The 23,912-nt window shown below is 39.4% G+C and overlaps 1 protein-coding gene across 5 annotated transcripts in view; it reads left to right on the plus strand.

Moving 5' to 3' along the window:
- spef2 (sperm flagellar 2) overlaps positions 1 to 23,912 on the plus strand; it is a 44,979-nt gene that overhangs the window by 15,900 nt on the left and 5,167 nt on the right. For 4 of the 5 annotated variants that reach the window (XM_061899639.1, XM_061899626.1, XM_061899631.1 and 1 more), the window contains 25 exons: positions 4,551 to 4,746; positions 4,870 to 5,058; positions 5,128 to 5,315; positions 7,615 to 7,765; positions 7,833 to 8,043; positions 8,241 to 8,311; positions 8,375 to 8,432; positions 8,501 to 8,526; positions 8,605 to 8,708; positions 8,788 to 9,029; positions 11,001 to 11,058; positions 11,157 to 11,317; positions 11,447 to 11,614; positions 13,315 to 13,439; positions 13,549 to 13,676; positions 13,755 to 13,893; positions 13,965 to 14,102; positions 14,207 to 14,329; positions 14,606 to 14,665; positions 14,747 to 14,886; positions 14,987 to 15,120; positions 17,599 to 17,737; positions 17,845 to 17,917; positions 21,007 to 21,163; positions 21,276 to 21,370. In XM_061899639.1, the coding sequence (XP_061755623.1) occupies positions 4,551 to 4,746; positions 4,870 to 5,058; positions 5,128 to 5,315; positions 7,615 to 7,765; positions 7,833 to 8,043; positions 8,241 to 8,311; positions 8,375 to 8,432; positions 8,501 to 8,526; positions 8,605 to 8,708; positions 8,788 to 9,029; positions 11,001 to 11,058; positions 11,157 to 11,317; positions 11,447 to 11,614; positions 13,315 to 13,439; positions 13,549 to 13,676; positions 13,755 to 13,893; positions 13,965 to 14,102; positions 14,207 to 14,329; positions 14,606 to 14,665; positions 14,747 to 14,886; positions 14,987 to 15,120; positions 17,599 to 17,737; positions 17,845 to 17,917; positions 21,007 to 21,163; positions 21,276 to 21,370 (3,274 nt within the window). The remainder of the gene's footprint in view (positions 1 to 4,550; positions 4,747 to 4,869; positions 5,059 to 5,127; positions 5,316 to 7,614; positions 7,766 to 7,832; positions 8,044 to 8,240; positions 8,312 to 8,374; positions 8,433 to 8,500; positions 8,527 to 8,604; positions 8,709 to 8,787; positions 9,030 to 11,000; positions 11,059 to 11,156; positions 11,318 to 11,446; positions 11,615 to 13,314; positions 13,440 to 13,548; positions 13,677 to 13,754; positions 13,894 to 13,964; positions 14,103 to 14,206; positions 14,330 to 14,605; positions 14,666 to 14,746; positions 14,887 to 14,986; positions 15,121 to 17,598; positions 17,738 to 17,844; positions 17,918 to 21,006; positions 21,164 to 21,275; positions 21,371 to 23,912) is intronic. The other variant, XM_061899653.1, reaches the window with a different exon arrangement.

Below are 23,912 nucleotides of genomic sequence, written 5' to 3' on the forward strand. Positions count from 1 at the left end.
CATAGGGGTGATAGGGGTTTCACCAATCATCTTAGAATAGTCACACTGGCTGAAATAAGACAGTAGATTTAACCTACCTTGATTCTCTGAGGTTTCTGATTCTCAATCCAGCTTCTAATAAAATATTCATACGCAGGTGATCGCATAATGTGTGAATAGTAATTGTCACCGATATGTCACATCTATTTTGTAGAGAAGGGCGGCCCATGTGGTGTAATCCAAACACAAAACACCAGCACTCAGCTCACACAGTGCAACAGTTAAATTTAAAGTACCACTGATAGTCACACACACACACTAGGTGTGGTGAAATTACCCTATGAATTTCACCCATCAACCTGTTTCACCCGCTGGGAAGTGAGGGGAGTAGTGAGCAGCAGCAGTGGCCGTGCTCTGGAATAATTTTGGTGATTTACAGAGGCACATTACAACAGACACTGTAGCCAGCTACTCTTCCCCACACGTTAAACTCCAATCTTTCCCCTGAGTGACAGGGTTTAATTCTCAGGGATAACACCCCTCCAACACTGTAGCTCTCCCGCCTTCCACATTTAAGGCACCATACATCAAAAAATCAACCTCTGAAAAGAGAAGTATTTTTTTTTGCTTATAAGCTGCACATAGAAATAGTTCCTGGAGTAGGTGGTGTTACAACCACAGATAATGAGATGCACTTGCCAGTGCGTTTAACACTCTGGCTGATTGGTTAATGCAGTTGTCTGTCTTGGAGAATGGGGTTCCGAGCCTCAGTGTGAAGTACTGCTTAATACATGTATGCATTTAATAGTTGTATAGCATGCAATGGAAGATGATATATTTCTGGGGGAACTTCTCTTTTTGTGGAATTTTTACTATTGTTCAAAATCATGATGAAAGACTTGACGACCGATGGATCTTTTTTCAATGTGGTCTAAATATTATATAAACATAAATAAAAGTCAGCTTACTCTGGAGCCAATGGGAGGTCCTCTATTTCGCCCATAAAATCCAATAAATAACCAATCAAAAACCGCCAACAATACAATTTACAATTTGTGACTTCCCGCAGAAACTAACAACACCAATAGCTTTACTTCGCTGCCAAGTAACCATTAGCACGACAAGACGCCGTCAATGGGGCAATATATTGTTACATCCATCCATCCATCCACTTTCTCTCGCTTGTCCGTTTCGGGGTCAAAACTATATAAATAAGAAGAAAAAAAAACTCTACAATCTCCAGGACTAGATGATCAACAGTGTACAAAAAGATTTTGCAGATCTCCAAGAACAGTGAAGACAACAAGGCATTTAAATGGAAGGGGGAGTAGCTGAAAAAGGAGAATGCAATGGCACCAACAGTCGAATGCCAAGCAGCAAGACAACAGCCATTGGACAACAGCAGTGTTGTGGAGAACATTGAAATGGAGATAGCAACAGTGCGGCAGCAGTTGCATGCCATGCAACAATTTATTTATTTATTTATTTAAGATAACACTGATTTGAAAAGCTTCAAAGAAAAGATGGCTGCATTGAGACAACAGCTCAATGCCAGACAACAAGATATCATCAATCTGGGGAATATCAGTGTTTTAGAAAACATCAAAGAGGAACTGGATCAGTTTACGCGACAGAATGACATCATCATTGCAGGGCAACGCATCAATCCTCGATCCTATGCAAGAGCAGTTGACAAGAGTTGGAGAACCCGATGATATGGGCGTTGCTTCAACAGAGCAACAAGTGGTCAACTTTCAGCAATCAAAGGGAATTGATGTCGATATTAACACAATTGATGCGTGCATTTCGTTGAATACTAGAGGCAACAACACCAAGTCAAAAGGAAATCCAAAATGGTACTGCTGACTCAGGGGAAAAAAGCTGAAGAGCACAAATGTGAAGTAGTGTAAAAGCGCTTTGAGTACCTTGAAGGTAGAAAAGCGCTATACAAGTACAACCCATGTATCATTTATTTATTTACATGAACGAGCACCTCACTAAACGCAATGTTGAAATTGCCAAGAAAACACGCGACTTGAGGAAACGGGGGAAAATTCAGGGAACTTGAAGCGCCAACTGCAAAATCTACATAAAGCTGAATGGAGTTCCACAAGTAAGAACCCTAGTTGTCAAATACATCAAGGATCTGGATGAATATCAGAACTCCCAGCAACTACAACAACAGCGATAATGGAGGGTGAGGGAAAACAAACATTGACATACGACTACAAAATTACAATGCTCCAAGGGATTACCGAACAAGAAGATCTTTACTCAGGTGCACATTCATCTACACTTATAGACATTCATAGAGCAACACAAATGATTGGAGAACAGGAACGTATGGAACTGAAAAACCTTCAGCAGCATAGATCATAACTATCCGGAATTAGATAAGGATATAGATCCAGATACAATTTTTTTCATTCACACCAAGAATAATTGTTTTTCTTATACAAACGAACAATGTAACGGCAACATTACAATAGACAATAAACTGTTGATTATTCATTTAAACAGCAGAAGTTTGGATGCAAACTGGGACAATGTGGAGCATTTTTTGGAACAATTCAACAAACCCGGGCTTAACGGTGACAGAGGGGTTAGTGCATCTGCCTCACAATACGAAAGTCCTGAGTAGTCTGGGGTTCAATCCCGGGCTCAGGATCTTTCTGTGTGGAGTTTGCATGTCCTCTCTGTGAATGCGTGGGTTCCCTCCCGGTACTCCGGCTTCCTCCCACCTCCAAAGACATGCACCTGGGGATAGGTTGATTGGCAACACTAAATTGGCCCTAGTGTGTGACATTGAAAGGGTAAAATAAAACACATTTTGGGTTTAGTAATAGATGAAAAAATGACCCGGAAACCTCATGTAAAAAATATACAACATAAAGTAGCAAGAAACATATCAGTAATGAATAAAGCCAAATATGTTGTGGACCAAAAATCACTTCATATTCTTTACTACTCACTAGTAATATCATATTTGAGTTATTGTGTAGAAATATGGGGAAACAAATACAAATGTGCGCTTCATTTAATAACAGTACAAAGAAGAACAATTATGATGAACATCTTGAACCTTTTTTTTTAGATAATGATTATTTATGTGTTTAATTTTTGTTTACTTACTATGGTATATCAATTAATTTATAATTCATGTATTCACTGTACTGTTACAAACAGAGGACAGTGAAATGGGATACAATTGCTATGATATGAAAAGGGATAGAATTAAATAATCTCTGCTTCTTCCTTTGTTTTTGAGACGTGCTGTAAGGAAACAACTGGAAATATGTGATGCATTATATTGTATCGTATGGATGTTTGAAGTAAACTGAAATTGAACCAAACTGACTTGAAAATTGACCAAGTATTGGTGATGTAACTATTATAAGCGCTAGCGCAGACAAACTACTCTATTTATAGCGGCGCCGTGATCCCTACCGTGTGTCCCTATGTTTGCATCATCAATAGGTCTGCGGCTTTCTCACTTCCTTGCTCCCTGGAAGTTTATTGTAGATCATAAATCATGCATCTCACCTGGAAAGAAGTCTGAGGAGGTAATCCGACAAGTTAGTGCACTTTGACAGTCATTTAGGGCCCAGAAATGGCAAAAATAAAATACGAAGAGACGTTTCGTCTCCCCCAATGCCGCCCCCACCCAGTTTATTTGTGGGGATTATAGTCCTTTTTTTAAAAATGGGAATATTTGAACATCCCAGCAGTCGGCATCCTATTGACAGCAGACCTTGCACAGTAATGATGTTATATTAGACTGTATTTGTTGGCTCTCATAAAGTCTACAATGAGCAGTAATCAGAGATAAAGAAAAAAATACAAATGTCATAATGCGTCTTTTAAATTATTCCACCGCGTATGCTTAAAATTACCAAAATATGTAAATATTAAATGTTATTATAAATGTGCCGATAACTACATTACATATACAGTATACTTACATCATGTATATAAAACCTCAATGGAAGTGTTTGAATGTTGTTTTAAGGGCTTTGTAGGCGGAACTGCGCGACCTATCATAGGCTCTATTGTAAGCAAACTTTTGATTGCATTTATTTAATATTTTGAACACAAACAACAAAAACATCCATCATCGTGTCTCTCATAAGGATTGTGAAAAATAGGCAAAATTCCCCCATAAAATGTATTTCCCCTGTAAGACTTTGGCAAAACAAGTACAGTTACCTGATAAATACAAATACATCTGCATTAAATATAGTACAGCAAATGTACTATATATATTGTACTACTACTGTATGTACCATATAGTGTGGTTAAACATTTGAATATTTAACGGTGAGGCTGTTCAAATACCCATTTTTTTATTTTTTTTTTAAATGACTTACAGGAATCCGCAGTTTTATAAAGAAACCTTGAAGAAGTCTTTTTTTCATAAAAAGTTTTTTTTAGAAACATATGGTTCTGGGTAGAATTCCTGCTCCCCAAGAATAACCCTTTTCAAACCCTTACTGTGAAGAGTGTAGGCTGAGATATCTCCTCATACATAAACAGGAATACTTGAATTAGTTCAACCTTCTTATCCTTGCTAGTGGTCTTGACGCTCCAGTGGGGGGCAGCACTCAAGGCCGTGGTGCAGGTGCAAATGAGCTGATACTCCAGTCCAGCAGCAAGTACATTCAGGACATCCGCCAGAGGTTGCAGGAGAATGAAGCAGCTTCTGAGCAGAGAGAGAAAAGACGCAACAGATGCTTGATAGAGCAGCTCAAGGCCCACGAAGCTCAAGAGGTCGGTCACATTAGCTTTAATGTATCCAATGAGGCAGACACAATAATTTCATGTCATGCAAATCCAATTCGTTTTATTTATTTTTTCACAACTGATTCAATCATAACTAGCTTGTCCCTCCAGGAAAGATGGCGGGAAGAGCAGCTGGTGAGGTATCTGACAGGGCAGACTCTGCAAGAGAAACGTTTGGCTGTGCAGCTCCTCCAGATGCGCAAGCAGAAAGATGCATTCCGGCAGAACCGCCTACTCATTGAGCAGCAGTTCCAGCAGCAGAGGGAGAAGGAATTCCGGGAAGCTCTGGAAAAGGAGGCAGTGAGTGGTGAAACATCTCTCCATCCACAGGCCTTTTCTGACCTGCCTTTTCAAAATGTTGTTTTTCAGGCCCTGACCAAACAAGCACAGCTGGACCGTGCAGAGGAGATTCAACTAGAGCTTGAATTCTGCAGGAAGATGGTTGAGGATTGTGCTCAGAAAAGATCCAAGAAACACCTTGAGAACTGCAAGGATATTTTGGAGCAGATTGTGGACTTAGCTACCAAAGTTGGAGAATATCGCCTGCTCACCGAAAAGTACATACATTTTTTGATTATGAATTCTCTCATTATAGTTGTGGCATTTATTTACGTAAACTTCAAAGAGGATTGGGTAGGTGATAATTGGAGAAAGGCTCTTGCATCAGAAATTTGAAAACTTAGATAAAACAAAAAATATGAAATGATGTGAGTGCATGAAAGTGGAAAGTAAAACGTATCTTTCTCTTTAATCATGCACATATTTGCTACTTTTCCCCCCACACTTGAAACCCTGTGCATTAAACAATGCTATGGCTAATTTATGGATTTAGTTTATGGAGTTTCACATGCCACCAATACATTTAGCCTTTTCACATCAAGCCTATGAAATTGTTCACATTAAATATTAAATGGTAAATAGGTTATACATGTTTAGCGCTTTTCTACCTTCAAGGTACTCAAAGTGCTTTGACACTACTTCCACATTCACCCACACATTTACACACTGATGGCGGGAGCTGCCATGCAAGGCGCTAACCACGAACCTTCAGGAGCACCGGGTGAAGTTTCTTGCTCAAGGACACAACAGATGTGACGAGGTTGGTAGAAGGTGGGGATCGAACTAGGAGCCTTCAGGTTGCTGGCACGGCCACTCTCCCAACCACGCCACGCCGTCCCCATTAAGTCTAACTCACTCCGTCCCCATTAAGTCTAACGCACTTACACAATTATCAGTCAGCCAGTTAGCGAGTGTTATGGACTATTTTGCTCAAGTACACAATGGATATGAGGAGGTCAGTAGAAGGTGGGGATCGAACCAGGAACCTTCAGGTCGCTGATACGGCCACTCTCCCAACTGCGCCACGCCATTTCCATTAAGTCTAACGCACTCACACAATTATCAGTCAGCCACTTAGCGTGCGTTATGGACTCACCCTCGTCATAGAGAAGAAATGACAAATGCACACAACGTTGCCCCAAAGCTGAAGACGATTGACTTGGCCATCAAAAAGGAAGCATCTGCCGAACGGAATGGATATCCACCACCACTGACAGGCTCGATAATCTACTTTATGCCTTGTTACAGGCACTGTTTTTTGTTAAATTGGTGAATACAAACAAGTACATTTGATTAGGTTGGTGTAGCTTTTATTTAGGTGCAATTTATAGCCCGGAAATAACGGCAATACAAAATAATTGGACTACTTGAGAAACAGTGGAAAAGAAAATGTATACACATTGCTCTTGAAAGTTTGCAGCTTCACTCTATCGTGTTTATTTAAAGACATATTCTACCTTCTGTATCTTTGGCCTATATAACGCATTTTCAAGGATAACTATGGCTAAATGAACTAAGTAGTACAATAATAATACTTTGCTGAAATTAATTCACCAAGGTCAAGCCTGGAACAATTAACCACAGTAAACAAGGGTTTACTGTAGCTCTCTTTAACCACAGGGTTATTCATTCACAAGTACTGTATGTTGCACATTACAGCGACAACAGAGCCAATGCTGTAATAGCGGAAAGGAGAAAAAAGGCATTGTCAGCAATAATATTGCTGTTAAGTTCAATGAAAGCAACATTATGAAAAAAGTAACAGGCAGGAGTTTCATACCAACAGTTGAGTAGTGCAACCAACATTGTAAAGCACATGAACAAGTAGGTAAAGCTGCTGAACGCTGACCACCAATGGTACTTCAAATACAGCTGCTGTCCTCTTGTGGAGTCAATAACTCTACATCACAAGGTTGCCTACAACCACAGCTCTAAAATCAGTTATTTCACCAAGCACTAGTTAGAGACCCCAGAGTTTTTTTTTTGATTTTGAAGACCACACACCTGGTGACTGTAGGAGACTGGGCTGTTAATGAAATACATATACCGTATTTTTCGGACTATAAGTCGCAGTTTTTTTCATAGTTTGGGTGCGACTTATACTCAGGTGCGACTTATGTGTGTAAACTATACGTTTTTATGTAAACGTATAGCATGTTCTATATGTTAGTTATTTGAATGACTCTTACCATAATATGTTACGTTAACATAGCAGGCACGTTCTCAGTTGGTTATTTATGCGTTATATAACGTACGCTTATTCAGCCTGTCGTTCACTATTCTTTATTTATTTTAAATTGCCTTTCAAATGTCTATTCTTGGTGTTGGGTTTTATCAAATAAATTTCCCCCAAAAATGAGACTTATACTCCAGTGCGACTTATATATGTCTTTTCCCTTCTTTACTATGCATTTTCGGCAGGCGCGACTTATACTCCGGAGCGACTTATACTCCGAAAAATACGGTATTCAATTTATTGTATAGTTTATTGTTAAGACCAATCTGTGTTCTGTCCAGTCAAATCCCAGCGAAGTTGATGCTTGAATGGAAGGAATTATTTTTAAACGGTCTGCCTCTATATGACCAGCCTGCACGGCCCACATCACCAGACCCCGTAGAGCTTCAAAAACAGGAGCTCCTCAATGACCAGGACTATGATGAATACACTGTAAGTTACAGTCATGTATTAAGCGATAAAAACTACCCGTCTATTAACTCTCAACCATGTGTGTTAGAACATGGTAGGAGAGTGGACGTGGCCAGAGGAAGCCGGGGAGGCCAGTTCACTGCCAAGCCAAAATATGATTCTCAGACATGTCATCCTAAGGCTGATGAGCATGGCCCCGCCATCAAGCCCATCATTGTCTTCTGGACAAAAGATCAAGGCGTGTGTCTTGGGCAAGTTTTGCTCTGGAAAAACCACGTGCTTGAAAAAGATCGGTCATGGTAAGGACGAATCCTCCCTCACTATTCTTGTCTTTTAACCTGCTCGCTGCTGCTCACTGCTCCACTCACCTCCTAGGGGGTGAACATGGGGATGGGTCAAATGCAGAGGATAATTTCAACACACCTTGAGCGTGTCTGACTATTGTTGGGACTTTAACTTCAACTTTTTAAGGGAACCTGTTGTCTTCTTCTTTTAGAGCTCAGCATATGTATCCTATCAGCAGACAAGCTAGTAGAAGAGGCCTTGACCGCTTACCAAAACGGAGAGGTGATGCAAACTCATACTGGTTGTTAGAAGCTCCACAGTAACCCTATAAAACCACATGTACAGGTCACAGAAGAAATGGAAGACACAGAGAATAACATATCCCCCAGAGAGCTGACAAACGGTAGGTTACTGAATATAGTAATGTTATGTACGCTTTGTGTGATTGGTATGCATGTCATCGCTTTTTAGGTCAACAGGAAACATCGGTCACAAAGGTAACAGACGAGCGATCTAGTTTTTCTTTTTAGCAAATTTATTTTCACTGCAAGTGCTTCTTGTTTTCTGTATCCCAGTTGTCAGCCCGTGCGTTACTCGGAGAAGTTGCTGCAACAGTGCTGAGCGAAGGCAAAGTCATACCTGATGAGTTATTGGTGGACATGGTGGCGGAGGCTGTAAGGTATTACTGCTTGATTTCAATAACTTGAAGCATAAACAGGTTCAGTCTTTAGAAATATTGTGTTCTATTTTGTCACTAGGCTGATTCCACCTGAATCAGGATGGATACTGGATGGGTTTCCGGTCAATGTTGACCAGGCCTATCTGCTAGAGAGTGCGCTTTCCTCTTTGGACAGGAAGAACGAAAGTGTGGGCAGAAAGATAGACCTTGTCCTTGATCCGAACCCACCGACTCCCCCACCCCTGCCACCAGCACTAGACTTGGCTGTGTTGTTAAATATTCCCGATCACTCTGTTGCCAAACGGGCCATCCATCGTACTGGTATGTTAAGATGATTGTTTCTTTATCTATAAATACATTAAATGGCCATTTTTAACTGGCTGTTTCCAACTTGTAGATTTATATTAAGAGGGTGCTAACTTTCCAGAGTGTTTTAAGCATTATATCTCGCCCTCTTATGGCTTTCAGCCCGTAATGATGTAACTGTGCCCGTACGTAACATGTACATATTATACTAGTTATTGTGTGTTTTTAGCTAATGATAACAATTTGTATAGCTAATATTGGCTATAATTAAATGTATAGTCTATCATAGCAAGACTGCAAATATTTAGTTGCTTCTCTGGGCCTGCTTTTTGTGCATGTGCACACGCTCACTGCGTATTTTTGTGGCGAGACAGTGGTGAGTGACAAACCTGAACACCAAACAAATTTATCCGAACAATGAGCAATTTCTATTCAATATAATTAGTAACTGTGAAAAATATGGACACTTTAAAATCATATATATGATCTATTAAACCACGAATGGTAACTGAAGCTAGCCGACGAGGTTTAACGTTTGGTTAAAAAAATGTAACTTTGAGCAAGTTTTATAATTAATGTGCATAATGTGTTGTCATAACAGTACATACCTGGCTTTTAAGGTCAGAGTTGGGTAATTCATTTTCTATTGAATGCAATCTTTAAATGAAAACATTTTAAAATATATAGCATACAGAAAATTTTAAGCTGTAAAATGGTCCCAATGCTGCTTTTGGACACGAAAGGTACATTTTTTAAGTCCCTCAATGGCTGAAGAGCATCTTTGATCTTTCCAGTTTATAGTGCTGTTCTCATGGTCAACTTATCAATATTGGCACTGCTGTCACCCTATCCACTTGTCTTTGACCATTTTCGTATTTCACCAGCAAAGCAAAGTTTTCCGAAACAGGACACTTTTAAACAATGAAAGAGAATGTCTACAAGCTTGGACTTATTCGCTAGCCATTTGTTTACTGACTGAGTAGACTCCTGGTGCGGTGCCATGCCCTCGCTTTCAATGTGTATCGATTTCACCTCTGTACCAAATCAAAGGTCCCGTAGCGAGAAATCCAAAACCAATACATGTACTGCATTGTTACAGCCCTACTATTATGTACAGTAATTGTGTACTATTCAGTATGCTTAGAACAAACATTTTTTGATCAATTAATTACTCACACAAGTTTGGTGCGATGTCAGGGGGGGCATGCTTTATCAGTATTAGCAGTATCATGCTTCAAACCTGCTTCTAAAAGCTGTACAATACAAAATTTCCTCATTGTAGACATTCCTGACGTCCTAATTTTGATTAAAAAATAAACAAATAAAAATAAGCACAAACTGTCTAATTCATTTTTTGGGGTTAAAGTATTTCATGTATTGTGCACCTGTGTTAATGTTCCTGATAAACTTACCTGTATTGTTATTTATTGAGTTTTTTAAAATATATTGTTCAGTATCAAATGGTTCAAGTCAGTCACAAAATGTTTATTGTACAAATAAGGATCCTTTTTTTAAATTTCAGGCAAATGTAATCATTTTAAATATTTTCTGTTACAGACATAAAAAACGTTAAATGTTAATGTAATGTAATGTAAATGTTAAAAAAATGTTAATGAAGTTAATGTTTGTTGTAAGTTGATCCATAAATCTTTTTTTAATGTTAAAAACGACACAAGGTTATGCAGAGGTGTACTTGTAAAAATGTTATTGGCAAATCATACTTGTTATAGTCCCGGTGGAGAGTTGGAGGGGGCGCGAAAAGTTTCCTTCTTTCTCGGGGGTAGGAGGGGAAACAATGTAATAGAAAAGTCTTTGTTTTGCCCTCAATGTTAATGCTTCATCTTATCAAACCTTTTGGAATTGTACTCTATGCTTGTAACTTTTTTCTGAGCTAAGATTCATAACAGCATGTTTCATTCAGTCACTGAATTTCATTGTTAGACTCACAAGTGTTTATTATGAATTGTATTTTTGTTTTATCAATAGATAAACCTGTTGACAATATTGCAGACAAAAAACTGTATGTTGCACAGATTCCACACAGGTAATGGAATTCAATGCCATGCTCCAATTGTATTTTTTTTTTACTAGCTAGGGCTTGCATCACCTATTGTAACATACATTTTTTCACTGGACTTTTAGGATCAAAGCATTTCAAGACAACTGGCCCAGGCTGAAGGAATGGTATGGGAACGGTGGGAGGAAAAGCATTTTGATGCAGATAAATGCAGATGTATCAAAGGAGGAGCTTTACAGGAACATGAAGAATATCCTGCAGAAGACCATAGTGCAAAAACAAGAAGGTGAATGCATCGATCATGACACTTTTTTATTTAGCTCTGCCTTTTTATATTAGTAGTTTAGTACTTGTAGTAGTAGTACTGGTGTTTTCCTGGGAACAAACTTGATCTTGTATTTTTTTATTGCATCAGCATCTACTGTTGAAAAAGTTGTGTTGGAGACCACACCGTCTGTAGAGGCCCCCCGTCCTGTGACACCTGTGCAGATAGACCAAGAACCAACTGAAGAGGTCAAAGATGAAGAATCAGATTTAAGTCTAACTGAGGGCAGAGATAAATCCCAGCCAAGTTCCCCAACAGGTACTCCTACGCTGCTACAGCTTTCGACCCAAGTGTTTTCTATTATTTGTGTTATATATCATTCTTTCATATTTGACTCACACAATGATGACAATCACTTATCTAATAGAGTTCTTTGTTCATCTATAATCATTAATTCATGTTTATTGATCATGTGATTCTATTGTGAAGTGAAGTGAGTTATATTTACATAGCGCTTTTTCTCTCGTGACTCAAAGCGTTTTACATAGTGAAACCCAATATCTAAGTTACATTTAACCAATATGGGTGGCACTGGGAGCAGGTGGGTAAAGTGTCTTGCCCAAGGACACAACGGCAGGGACTAGGACGGCAGAAGCTGGGGTTGAACCTGGAACCCTCAAGTTGCTGGCACGGCCACTCTACCAACCGAGCTATACGACCATTGTAAGCACTCATGACCAATAAGTTTTCTGTTTTAAAAGTTAGCACGAATGTTATTATGGAGTTCAATGGAACCAGTGTTTATCCCAGTGTTTTTCAACCACAAATAGTGTGCCGTGAGATACAGTCTGGTGTACCGTGGGAGATTTTGTAATTTCACCTAATTGGGTTAAAAATATTTTTTGCACACAAGTAATTATAATTCGTAAATAATGTGCCATTTATCATTTATCATTTATTGTTGAGTGTCTCTCCTGTCTGGAGCTCAGCAGAGTAACCATCTTATACTCTTCCATATCAGTAGGTGGCAGCAGGTAGCTAATTGCTTTGTATAGGCGGTATAGCTCGGTTGGTAGAGTGTCCGTGCCAGCAACTTGAGGGTTGCAGGTTCGATTCCCGCTTCCGCCATCCTAGTCACTGCCGTTGTGTTCTTGGGCAAGACACTTTACCCACGTGCTCCCAGTGCCACCCACACTGGTTTAAATGTAACTTAGATATTGGGTTTCACTATGTAAAGCGCTTTGAGTCACTAGAGAAAAGCGCTATATAGATATAATTCACTTCACTTCACTAGATGTCAGAAACACGTCGTGTTGTGATCACAATATGCAGACGACAGCGGGAGGCAGCGTGCAGGTAAAAATGTATCTTATGCTTAAACCAAAAATAAACAAAAGGCGAGAGCCACTAAAAAGAGGCATTGAAGCTTAGGCATGGCTATGCAAAACAAAACTAAAACTCAACTGGCTGCAACGTAAACAAAACACAAAATGCTGGACGATAGCAAAGACTTACAGCTTGGGGAGCAGAGGGTGTCCACAAAGTACATCCGTACATGACATGACAATCAACAATGTCCCCACAAAGAAGCATAGCGTCCGCACAACTTAAATAGTCTTGATTGCTAAAACAAAGCAGATGCAGTGAGTAGCGCACAAGGAAGACATGAAACTGCAACAGGAACATACAAACAAAACAGGAAAAAACACCAAAATAGGAATGCAAGACAAAAACTAAAACACTGCATACAGGAAAACAGCAAAAAACTCAAAATAAGTCAGGGCGTGGTGTGACAGGTCGTGACAGTACACCTACATTGAAACAAGAGCTACTGATGCATGCTTGGTTATGGTTTGAATTCATATCCAACAATTGCGAGAACAACGTTTTAACTGTCAATATCGGCTGCTGAGTTTCATTTTTTAATGATTTCTGCTGGTGGTGTGCCTCAGAATTTTTCCAATGAAAAAAATGTGCCTCAAAAAAGATTGAAAAACAATGCTCTAACCAATCCACAGATCTATCAGGTAAGTCGCCAGCTGACTCATTACCTGATGAGGAGTCGCAAGAAGCCCCTCCCACTTCTTCCTCACCTGGCCCAGGTTCTTCTGGTTGGGTCTACGTGGATGAGCCAGTGTCCTCGGTAGGAAACAACTTTTGTTGTCTGTCTGTTGCCAGTATTTGAATTACAATTGTTTTTCCAGGAGATAACTTGTAATTTAACCATTTTCTCTGGGTATTTTGATCTTTAGGAAAAGTCTGAATATCTCTTTCAACAATGGGAGACAATTTGTGAGTCCTATGTGAGCAGTATAAGGGCTGTGATGCAAGAGCTACGCCTAGAACGCACTGTTATTGACCATCACTTATATGACGTCAGGTGAACTGAATTCAAAAGCTTGACTCAATGGATGTAGTTTTTTATTTTTGCACCTAAATTAAGATACCAAATGTACAGAGAGGAATTTAGGCAATACCTTGAGCGACCAGACCTGAAGCAGGAATTAGTCTCTCAGTGGCAGAAGGACTACAACAGCATCCCCGACGATCTGCGACACAATGAGGAGACCAAAGCCGAGCTAAATCACCGTCTTGATGTAAGATAAATAAAGTGATTACGATATTTTTGTGGCATCTAAGTATGTTAACAACGAGGGTTTGTGCGTAGGACCTGCGAGAGCATTTGTGGGACATTGTTGACACGCACAAGGAGGACGATGAGACACAAAGGGCTGTGCTCATACGGGAGAAATGGTTGGAGGATCACACTATTGTCCTCATTAACCATCATTTAAGACTCTTACAGGTAACACCAATATATAGATATCCAACTGTCTATTTGTATTTATACTGGTAAACAATTCCATCACTTTTGCCCAAAGCTTAAAGTGAAAAGTTTGTTTTGCCTAGGTGGAAATGACCCGCTTTCAGAGCACCCGTAATGTTCTGAGAGATTACTACCTGAGCGCTGGTCAACTGGACATTGTGGACCCTATCACCTTCCTGGAAATGTCAGATGCAGGATTTTTAAGGGTATTTACTCTTAATGCTGATTTCCTCACTTAGTTTCCAGTTTTTCACCTGCTCACATGTGCAACTCATTAGTAACACTTGTATAATTCCATATAAGAGTTGTGTCCAAATTCGATTCGTACAGTATATTGTCTACTTTTTCAGCAAGAAATGTAAGAAGTAAAACATTTTCAAAAGTTTATGCATATACATTCTAAAGGTACCCATGAATGATAATAATATTAATGATGGACAGTTATAGGGTTAAAATAATGTTCATGCTTCTGGTTGCTCCAGACGCCCTGTGAGACCCTGATTGCCAAACACGACGAGGTCCTCACACTCATATCTAAAATGGTAAAGCCTTGTGTTTAATACAGAATATGTGAATGTTTTTATGTGTGACAAGTTTTACACACATTTACTACATTTGGCTAGGTGTCAGTAGAACCTCAGCAGGTGGACCTGAAGGCCAAAGAGTTGGAATCAATCCAAGAGAAAGAGAGGGCTCTGGAGAAAGAGAGAGCCCAAGAGAAGGAAAAGGAGAAAGAAAATAACAAGACAAACAAAAAGAATAAAGGAAAGTATTAAATGTTCCTGCTTGTGAAAATTGTACACTTGATGAATGTTGTCGCCATTTCTACTTTTATAACATAGTAGGCTACCATTTGTCTCTCCAGGATCCCCATCTCCTCCGCCTGCACCCAGCCCCACACCAGCTGTTGACAATGTTGTGGAGAAGACCCCTGTAGCTGTTAAAATAGTCAAAAATAAACTACTCAAGGAATACACGGCTGCACTCAGACATGAAGGTACTGCATGACATTTTCTAAACAAGGGCCTGATCTATTAAGATCCCATATAACAAGTACAAAGCTAAATACTAATGATACAATTGCACATACTATTATTGTTGGTGATCTACTAAGACTGTGTGTGCAATTGATAGCAAGTCCAAAAGTAGTGCAAACTGCAACCCCCCCCCCCCCCCCACACACACACCATCCACCCTCCCACCCAAAAATTGTTTTTTGCATGTGTCAGCGATTTCCTGCACACAGATGGCATCATACTCGAAACTGAGGGGTTTGCTAAGTTGTGGAGCAAGCAGCACACAACTATAATCTGTTTGACTTTTTTTGGGCTATTAGAAGCAGTTTCACTGCGATCTAGACAAAATAACCAACTTTTTAGAACACTAAAGGTGTGCCCTCGGAATGCCACAAACACTGATAATAACTGTGATAGTGCCCTGGAATGATCCAGACATAAGAAAATGCATGTTGCAAGATGTTGAATCCTGCAGGAGATGTATCAATATTAATGTAATATTTCCAAAATGAATGAGAAAAAAATAACAACAATTTTAATCAATTGATTTTGTTTTGGTGTCTGCTGGCTGCAAATGAGGCTCCTTGAAAGGGAACTGCATTTTTTATTTTTATTTTTCAGAATTTTGCCTATCGTTCACAATCATTAAAGTTAAGTCAAAGTTAAAGTACCAATGATGTCACACACACTCTTGGTGTGGCGAAATTATTCTCTGCATTTGACCCATCACCCTTGATCACCCCCTGGGGGGTGATGGGAGCAGTAGGCAGCAGCGGTGCTGCGCCCGGGAATCATTTTTTGTGATTTAACCCCCAATTCCAACCCTTGATGCTGAGTGCCAAGTAGGAAAGGAATGAGTCCCATTTTTATAGTCATTGGTATGACTCGGCCGGGGTTTGAACTCACAAACTACCGATCCCAAGGCGGAGACTCTGACCACTAGGCCACTGAGTAGGTTATAAAAGACTACAATTTTTTTTTATTTTTTTTTTTAAATGCAATAGTAGTATGTGAATAAATGTCCGCTTACAGCGGAGCCAATGGGAGCTCCACTTTCGCCCATAAAATCCAATAAATAACCACTTAAAAACCACCCACAATTCTCCCTTTGCATTTCAGGATTTGAATATTAATCAAGTAATAGTGGTATAGTTATTATAAGCGCTAACGCACACAAACTATTTATTGTTGCGCCGTGATCCTCTCCGTGTGTTCCTATGTTTACACAATGGAGTGGTCTGCTTCCTCGATTCCTTGCTCGATGTAAATGTATTCTACGTCATAAATCATGCATCTCAACTGCACAGAAGAAGTCTGAGTAGGTCTTCCAACAAGTTAGTACACTTTGATAGTTATTTAGGACCCGAAAATGGCCAGAATGACACAAAGACGCTTGTCCATCCCGTTTTTTCGTAAGGATTATGAGCCATTCTTTACCTAAATGGGAATATATGAACATCACAGCAGTCGGCATCTTATTGACAGCAGACCTTGCACGGTATGTGATGTTTTATTATGTTTGTTGGCACTTAAGTCTGCAGTAAGCAGAAATCAATGATAAAGAAAAAAATAAATACATAACTATTAAATGTTATCATAAATGTTCTAGTTACTACATTGTATGTAAACTTCCATCCATCAATTTTCTACCGTTTGTCCCTTTCGGGGTTGCGGGGTGTGCTGCAGCCTATCTCAGCTGCATTCGGGGGGACGGCGGGGTACACCCTAGACAAGTCGCCACCTCATCGCAGAGCCCACTCAATATATATAACTACATTATGTATATGAAACCCAAATGGAGGTGTTAGAATGTTTTTTAGGGGCTCTATAGGTATTATTGCGGCTCGCTGAGGCTCCATTGTAAGCGGACATCTGATTGCATTTATTTAATATTTAGAATGGAATAAAATAAAAATAAGATATTTTGTTTTGTCTTTCACAATGATCGTGAACAATAGGCAAAATTCCCAAAAAAGTGAAGTTCCCCTTTAAGTCATACAGTAGCTATAAAATCACACTGCTGAGTATGTCCAATATTTACATTTTTAACCGTCGAAATATGTTGACAAGGCCAGAGGATTCTATCTCCGTTGTCTGTCATTGCACTGCAATCCCCTCCATGCCAATTTGCATGTTTCTTCCAAACGTGCTAAATGTACTATAGATGCAAAAACAGCAGCCACAAACACTTTTAGGCTTGATAAACCACATTTTTTTTCTTCTCCTTCCAGAATTGTGGGCATTCTGATAATTGGCACATATGCTACATATACTTCAAGGCACGCTAAATGAATTGGACATGTTATTTTGCTCGTAAAATCAGACGCAATACTTGACACACAAGCTGAGTAGATCATCTTAACGTGCACTGTGAAGTTTACACGTTTCAATTCATGCAAACCTGTAGTAGATCAGGCTCAATGTCTTACCTGTACACACAGTTTTTCTGTACTTTCCAGGGAGTGCAGCAAAGACTCGGATTAAGCTTGTGAAAGGCCACGGCCTGGCATTAGTGAACTCCCTGCAAAGCAGAGCTGAACAGATCTTTAGTGACATGCTGGACTGGTTAGAAGCACATTATGTTGCTGAAATGAATAGGTCAGTGTTAATGAAGGTGCCAATGAGTCACTAAAATGTTTAAGGTCGGTCAAAACCTTTTTCTGTCTAAAAAACAGAAAATTGTCTAATTGTCTCTTTTTCCCTAGTATTGACCAACTAACAGAGGTGGTGCGTCACTACATAGAGACTGCTGATCAGCTTGAGAATGAGTTGGTGCTGGTAAGTGTTGAGAATTGCATCTATTAAATGAGCGAAATAGCAAGCGTGTGTCGAGATATTTGGACTGTCAGAAATAAAATAAAATTATTAGACAAATCATCTTACCAGCAATGCCCTTTATAGCTGCTGGATGACTTAAGAGGCAGCTTTGGAGCAAGCAGACACCTGAAACAAGTTTAATCATTCCATTTTGGTGTCTGCTGGCGTTTTTTTCATGCAGGAGAACTTATAGTAATACATCTTCTATATGAAAAAAAACTTTTCATATAGGAAATTTTATATCTATACATCTATATGAAAAAACTTCTTGCAACATGCAGTTTCTTGCGTCAGGATCATTCCAGCACACCATCGCAGTTATTGTGTCTTCCGAAGCACACCCTCGGTGTACTAAAAATAATCAGTTCCGTTGTAAATCACTGCATAAATTGCTGCACCTTCCTGACACCACAAACAACACAGGTTGGAGCATGGTGCCATTGATGGGCAGTCAACAAGGTTTTTCATGGTGACAGCCGGTAGTAACGCAAAACCATATTTAGATAGGCCCGTCTGCACCACTTATGCACTTACTGTAGTAAATCACCCTCAACACGATAGTTTGTACAATTATTTAGTTTGTGCATTCTATTTAGCAAGGGTAATTTAGGCTCTTAATAGATCAGGCCCTACAAACCCCGTTTCCATATGAGTTGGGAAATTGTGTTAGATGTAAATATAAACGGAATACAATGATTTGCAAATCATTTTCAACCCATTTTCAGTTGAATATGCTACAAAGACAACATATTTGATGTTCAAACTGATAAACTTTTTGTTTTTGGCAAATAATCATTAACTTTAGAATTTGATGCCAGCAACACGTGACAAAGATGTTGGGAAAGGTGGCAATAAATACTGATAAAGTTGAGGAATGCTCATCAAACACTTATTTGGAACATCCCACAGGTGTGCAGGCTAATTGGGAACAGGTTGGTGCCATGATTGGGTATAAAAACAGCTTCCCAAAAAATGCTCAGTCCTTTCACAAGAAAGGATGGGGCGAGGGTACACCCCTTTGTCCACAACTGAGTGAGCAAATAGTCAAACATTTTAAGAACAACGTTTCTCAAAGTGCAATTGCAAGAAATTTAGGGATTTCAACATTACGGGCCATAATATCATCAAAAGGTTCAGAGAATTTGGAGAAATCACTCCACGTGAGCGGAATGGCCGGAAACCAACATTGAATGACCGCGACCTTCGATCCCCTCAGACGGCACTGTATCAAAAACCGACATTAATCTCTAAAGGATATCACCACATGGGCTCGGGAACACTTCAGAAAACCACTGTCACTAAATACAGTTTGTCGCTACATCTGTTTGTGCAAGTTAAAGCTCTACTATGCAAAGCGAAAGCCATTTATCAACAACATCCAGAAACACCGCCGGCTTCTCTGGGCCCGAGATCATCTAAAATGGACTGATGCAAAGTGGAAAAGTGTTCTGTGGTCTGACGAGTCCACATTTGAAATTGTTTTTGGAAATATTCGACATTGTGTCATCCACGCAAAGTTCAAAAGCCAGCATCTGTGATGGTATGGGAGTGCATTAGTGCCCAAGGCATGGGTAACTTACACATCTGTAAAGGAACCATTAATGCTGAAAGGAACATACAGGTTTTGGAACAACATATGCTGCCATCTAAGCGCCGTCTTTTTCATGCATGCCCCTGCTTATTTCAGCAAGACAATGCCAAGCCACATTCAGCATGTGTTACAACAGCGTGGCTTCGAAAAAAAGAGTGCGGGTACTTTCCTGGCCCGCCTGGAGTCCGGACCTGTCTCCCATTGAAAATGTGTGGCGCATTATGAAGCGTAAAATACGACAGCGGAGACCCCGGACTGTTGAACGACTGAAGCTCTACATGAAACAAAGATGGGAAAGAATTCCACTTTCAAAGCTTCAACAGTTAGTTTCCTCAGTTCCCAAACATTTATTGAGTGTTGTTAAAAGAAAAGGTGATGAAACACAGTGGTGAACATGCCCTTTCCCAACTACTTTCACATATGTTGCAGCAATGAAATTTTATTATTAATTGCAAAAAAAATATATATAAAGTTTTTGAGTTTGAACATCAAATATGTTGTCTTAGTAGTGCATTCAATTGAATATGAGTTGAAAAGGAATAAGCGGTAGAAATGGATGGATGGATGGATGGATTTGCAAATCATTGTGTTCTGTTTATATTTACATCTAACACAATTTCCCAACTCATGGAAGTGGGGTGTGTATATGAACTACAGTAAAAATAAAGCAAACAAAATAAACACTTAGTTGCCAGATGTTTAATACTTACCTTGTACACTTAATTGGTGCTGCTATAATGATTGATGTTTATTTCATCCAATGATGCTGTAACTTAAAGGCCAGCCGTTAACATGTGCAGGGAGAGGGACCTAAACAGAAACCCAAGTCCTCACTAGAGGTCTAATGCAGTGGTCCCCAACCACCGGGCCGCAGAATAATTTTTTATTCATTTTTATTTTTATTTTATTTATTTTTTATTTATTTATTTTTATTAAATCAACATAAAAAACACAATATACACTTATAATTAGGGCACCAACCACAAAAACCTCAATTTTTCATGACAAAAACGTCCCTTTTTCATGACAAAGAAAAAAAAAAAAAAAAAAAGGATTCCCCCCGGGCCGCGAGACAAATTATTAAGCGTTGACCGGTCCGCGGATACAAAAAGGTTGGGGACCACTGGTCTAATGTATTACTGAGTGTTTGAATTAATGGAGTGGTGGAAGATTTAGCAAAAAGTGGACATGTCAGGTCAGGTCACCAGAAAGTTTGAATGTATCATTGAGATTGTAATGGGTAAACTATTACCTCGAAGTAAGAGATAGTCATTGTGTTACCCTTTTAACGAAAATACTCCAAACACTGCCAATACCAAAGTCAGGACGGACCCACGAATATAACCATTAGTTCCAATACCAAAAAGGTTTATTTTGTAGGTTTAATGGTTGGTTCAAAAATAATGTTGCTATATCTAATGTTTAATAATCTTAATTTTTTAATATGTGCTTTCTGCAGGAAAATATTTATTTCTATTTCAATGGAGACTCACGACTGGTGCCAAGTCCACCGGCCCCACCAAGTCCTCTCGCATCAGAGAAAATAACACCATCCACACTGACCATCCTTCAGCTGGAGTCACTTTACAACTCTTTCTGCAACGAGGCTGCATCAGGTACACACAGCAAGCAAATTGGACAGTATTGGTGTCCTGTCTAGCTGTCTTTATAATTAATATTTGTATCTACTCTAGTAATTATCCTCATTCTCTCTTAAAACATTTTCAGGCTTCATTTCCAATTCTGATTTCTTCCGTCTGATCCGTGACATTGTCCCTTTTAATGCCCTGCCCGAACCCTGGATGACCATGACTGATACACAGGTATGCAGCCTTACGTCAAATAGTGTAAGCACACAGCATTCACAATATAAGGTACCCAGCCACATTTAGTAAGATCTAATCTCTGAGTTGAGTTTGTAACATAGCTAAAAATAAAGTAAAACCTATTATGATACAGTGCATAGTTCCATCCATTCTTCACTTGTCCCTTTTGGGGTCGCGGGAGTGGTTGCATACTTCAAATAACACTGAGCAGCATTTTGAATACATCTTTTCCATTGCCTCTCATTAAAGCAGGGGTGTTTAGAATCTTGAATTTGGGAGCCACATTGGAGCTAAAAAAGAAATTGGCCAGGGGCTAGGCTATATATCAGTGGCAGGCCGTTTGTTTCTCACCTAGGCCTTCAGTGATGTCCTACTTAGTCCAACTGCAGCTCTCAAAATACCGTAATTTATGTCAACGCATGGACATGGCTGGAGATACCATACATAAACACACTTGCACACTACTGGCCATTGAAACCCCTCAATAGTGTCCAAACCGGTCCATTTTTCGGTGTATTTAATATTCAATAAACCCGCTTCAGCAATTAAAACATATCTTATGTGGTACTGTCAAAGTGAAAAAAAAAAATAACAAATGAAACATGAACAATTAAGAAATAAAATATTTGAACTCACAATTTGTCGCACCCATTTAACGCTGTATAAGCCAGTGGTACTGCTCGTCGGTGTCGGCCGACCTAGTCTCACAAGATGTAGTTTTTCTTTAGTATCCTTCTTGAAAATGGCCTTGCAAATATATATATGCCACCTAATCAACATTTTATTCTCCTTCTTTGTGAGTACAGGTGAGTTTTCTGTGGCTTTCTATGGCTCGTATGGCTCTGGTGCCACTTCCTGTTCTCACAACTTGTGATTGAAACTCACTTGGGACTCCCAAGTGAGTTTCAATCACAGCGTAAGGCCAGCTAGAAGGCCTTACTGACAACGACTTGTGATCTCATTGGTTATGGCAATTGTCTATCAACCGTACGTGTCCGTTCACTTACAATGCACAGAGGCTTGCATTGTTGATTCTGAAAGCCACGGGCAGATTTTGTACTGCATGGCAACTTAAGCTAGCTGAATTCTGATTGGATACAAACTCTAACCTAAAAACAACAACACTGGAAAGAGCATAATATGACATGAAGGAAAAGTAAATAAAACAAATATTTTATCTTTAATTATGATCATTATTTCTGGTCATGTTAAGCCAGCAGAGCAGGCCTTGCTGGCCCTAACAGCCCACCACTGCTATATATGTATATGTATGTATTAGGGCTATCAAATGTAAGGAAAATGATCGCATTAATCATGAACTGTGCACACTTGGATTAATCAAGCAATTTATTTGGTCCGCACAAGCTCTTTTACCTAATCTGCCATACCTTCAGTGATCTAATCAATGAATACGTCATTACAAAAATGATGTGATGACTGGCACATTTCACACCAAAATATAGTAGAAAAGAAATTTAGATAAATTGCTTTAGAAGTTACAAGGTTTTGTGCAACAATTTGACATGCATTCAACTAGAACAGTGTTTCTTAACCTGGGTTCGATCGAACCCTAGGGGTTCGGTGAGTCGGCCTCAGGGGTTCGGCGCAGCCTCCGCCACGGAGGTAAAGACACATCCGACTTATCGTGTAAAAAAACCTTCTCCCTATCGCCATATTAGGGATACCCCCAAACATTAATGTTCCCTCTAATTTTCCATCTGATTTGCAGGTTGTTTGATTGATCGATTGAAACTTTTACTAGCAGATTGCAAAGGAAGAGAATACATTATATGAAACAGTACAGTTTACACAGTACAGTCGATATTCCGTACAATTGACCACTAAATGGTAACACCCGAATACATTTTTCAACTTGTTTAACTCGGGGTCCACATTAATCAATTCATGGTAATGTGTGGTGTGTAATTTTTTTTTGAGGTCATGCACTGTGTTGGTTTTGTTCTTGGAACGAAGTGATGTTCATGCACGGTTCATTTTGTGCACCAGTAAAAAAAAAAAAAGACTTTTTCTTGAATTTGAAAAAAAAACCCATTATATTTTTCACTAAAGAAGGGTTCGGTGAATGCGCATATGAAACTGGTGGGGTTCGGTACGTCCAACAAGGTTAAGAACCACTGAACTAGAACATTTAGAAATGTTCGTGAATGACATTCTGACAATAAAATTGTGTTTGTCATTTCTTAAGGTAATTAAAATTATGCAAGCAAGTCATAACCTGTGATTAGTCATAACTAATCCAAATTTCAAAATGTGATCAATCTGATTAAAATATATATAATTTGACAGCCCTAGTGTCACGGTCAGGCTTAGCTGCAGTAGGACCCCAATGCAGGGCAGAAAAATAAATCAAAATAACAACAAAAAGAGCACTCAAAAAGGAGTAAGGAAAACATAACCAAGGATGCACACTTAAAGTGTGAGAAACATGGTCCACAAATGGCACACAGAAGACCACATTAAATATGACTGAGTCGCTCCGGGAAACTGGAAAGCCTGTGATGAAATCTTGGACTATGTG

The sequence above is a fragment of the Nerophis ophidion genome, linkage group LG01 (genome assembly GCF_033978795.1).
Source record: "Nerophis ophidion isolate RoL-2023_Sa linkage group LG01, RoL_Noph_v1.0, whole genome shotgun sequence".
Classification (NCBI taxonomy): Eukaryota; Metazoa; Chordata; class Actinopteri; order Syngnathiformes; family Syngnathidae; genus Nerophis; species Nerophis ophidion.